The sequence below is a fragment of the Drosophila yakuba genome, chromosome 2L, assembly GCF_016746365.2.
Source record: "Drosophila yakuba strain Tai18E2 chromosome 2L, Prin_Dyak_Tai18E2_2.1, whole genome shotgun sequence".
Taxonomy (NCBI): domain Eukaryota; kingdom Metazoa; phylum Arthropoda; class Insecta; order Diptera; family Drosophilidae; genus Drosophila; species Drosophila yakuba.
The window spans coordinates 2,571,131-2,573,309 of record NC_052527.2 but is presented as its reverse complement, the minus strand read 5'-3'; the positions used below and the strand labels follow the sequence as shown (position 1 = coordinate 2,573,309).

Below are 2,179 nucleotides of genomic sequence, written 5' to 3'. Positions count from 1 at the left end.
CTGACGGGAGGTGGGCGGTCGGTGGGCGGAGTGGGGCGTGGGGCGTGGCACATAGGAGAGTGTAATTGAAAATACTCACAATTCTGGGCGAAAAGGGACAAGGGCAAAGTCGGTGCTTGGGCATTGTGAAACTTTTGCCATTTATTAAATTTGCCACACGAACAGCGCAGCGAATTCTACCAAGGGAACTCTATGTGGGAAATGTTTAATTATTTGTGCGCACATGAAGTTAAAGCTGTTACAAATTGTGCCAGCCCATTCCGGTTATCAGTTTCCCTAACAAATTTCAATTAGGATAAGACTCGTTTTGAAAATTAGAAGGAATAATTTATTTTTTATGTCAGCGATTTCCCTTCGAAATTGAATCTCAGAAGAGCTCTGCTACTGGAGCAAAAGTTTTGCCTTTTGAACCAAAGTTGGCAGTTGGTTGTCAGTAATGTATTTTGCTCAAACTTGTTCAAAATATTATACATTTTGATTTACACAAAAGCACAGTTTTCTTTCCTTTCAGCAGCCGTTTTTGGTTTCAGTTACGTTTGTGCGGCAATATTTTAGGATAATTAGTTTTTGAGTTTAGTGCAATGAGTGCGAGTCACTTTCAGCACTACCAGGATTATGTGGACAGCTTCATAACCATCCAGGACACTCGCTACCTGGCCAACAAGGAGACCCAGAGGAACCTGATCCAGAATGCCTGCGGTAAGAATTGCCTGGGCAATCTGCTCACCCGAGAGCAATTCTATAATCGCAAGGAGAAAGAGTTGCTCCTGCTGAAGCCGAGGGGATTGCGAGGACTTCAACTTTTCGGCGACTACTTGAACAACAACGATGAGGTGCTGCAACAGTTTGCCATTCGCGAGAAAAAGCTGCTCGAAAAGCAGATTTCGGTAAGGAAACTTATCAGCTATATGTGCAGTAAAATGTATGAATTAGTATACTCAATAGACTGTCGTCTATCTGATAATGCGATCGAAGAAGGGTCTGGAGATCTCCAGCTTTCTGGACCTGGAGCAGAGTCTGCGGGAGTCGCGATGCGAGAACTCGCCGAGTTACGTGGACTGGCGGGGCATTTTCGAGGGCAGAATAAAGCTGAGGCCATCGAAGATGCATCTCAGCTACTTTGACTGGCACCAGAATCGAGTGTCCTTCAACAACAGCGACAACTTCCGGGTGATGAACCAGCGTGTCCACAGTCTGCTGCTACAGCATATGGGGGATCACAAAATATTCTGCGTGAACGCCTCCTGCGACTGCGAGCACTCGAAAAATGTCAGCAGCAAAACGTATTTCTCGCCCATTTATGGATATGTCATATTCTTCGACCACATAATCAGGCGCATTAATTAGCGTTGGCTTTAAAGTGTCAATAAACGTAATCGTGGTTAAATGAAATGTGCAAATAAATCGAAACGAGGGCGAATTTGTCGCTGACAGCTAACGTAAATTGCTTTTCATATCTTATCAGTTCTGGTTATTCCCGTTCTGGTTGTGGGTCTGGCGTGGCCGCAGTTTTTGATGGACGTTTCGAGGTCCTTCCGCCCAGCGAGTCCTCCATCCATCAGGCGGCGGAAATTACCCGAGCTTTATGCCACTTTGTTCAGTTTATCGCTGTCAGGGAACTTCAATTGCATAAATCTATTAACTGTCGCCGTGCGGAATGTGATGTGTGTGTGTTTGCGCCTCCAACTTGGCCAATATGTTTATGTTTGCGCACTTGCCATTGTTGGCCAACTTGCTTGTTTGGGCCAGCTTATGACGCTTTGTTAATTTTCCCAACTGTGTGTCTGTTTAATTGGCCTTTCCATTCAAGCAAATTAACTTGGCCAAGATTTACCTAGGGTTTCTGCTGCACTTATACCTTTGCTACACATCTTACATATTGTTAGTTAATGAGTTGGCATATTAGGCAGTCTTAATAAAAATTATATGATTGCAATACACAAACCTCTGTGTGCTATTTACAAGCTCGCATGGTCTCGAAAAAGCAAATCGAAATAAATAATAAATGTGGCTAAATTATGATTTGAATGCTATGTGCAGAGGCACTGCAATTTAATTTGCATATGCAATTAGCTGCTAATTTACAACTTGTAGTCTCCACTGGGCCGTGGCTAGGTTTCGCCCAGAAACAATTAAATTAAAATATACATTTAATGCTGCAGCCTCAGCTGCATTTATC

General features: G+C 43.5%; 1 protein-coding gene across 1 annotated transcript; it reads left to right on the top strand.

Annotated features, from left to right (window-relative positions):
* Positions 1–425: 425 nt before the first annotated feature.
* LOC6526581 (cilia- and flagella-associated protein 299) lies at positions 426–1,438 on the top strand. The gene is made up of 2 exons (XM_002087653.3): positions 426–887; positions 946–1,438. Exons 1-2 carry the CDS (start codon positions 582–584, stop codon positions 1,345–1,347), a joined length of 708 nt encoding a protein of 235 aa, XP_002087689.1. The 5' UTR covers positions 426–581; the 3' UTR covers positions 1,348–1,438.
* The last annotated feature ends 741 nt before the right edge of the window (positions 1,439–2,179 follow it).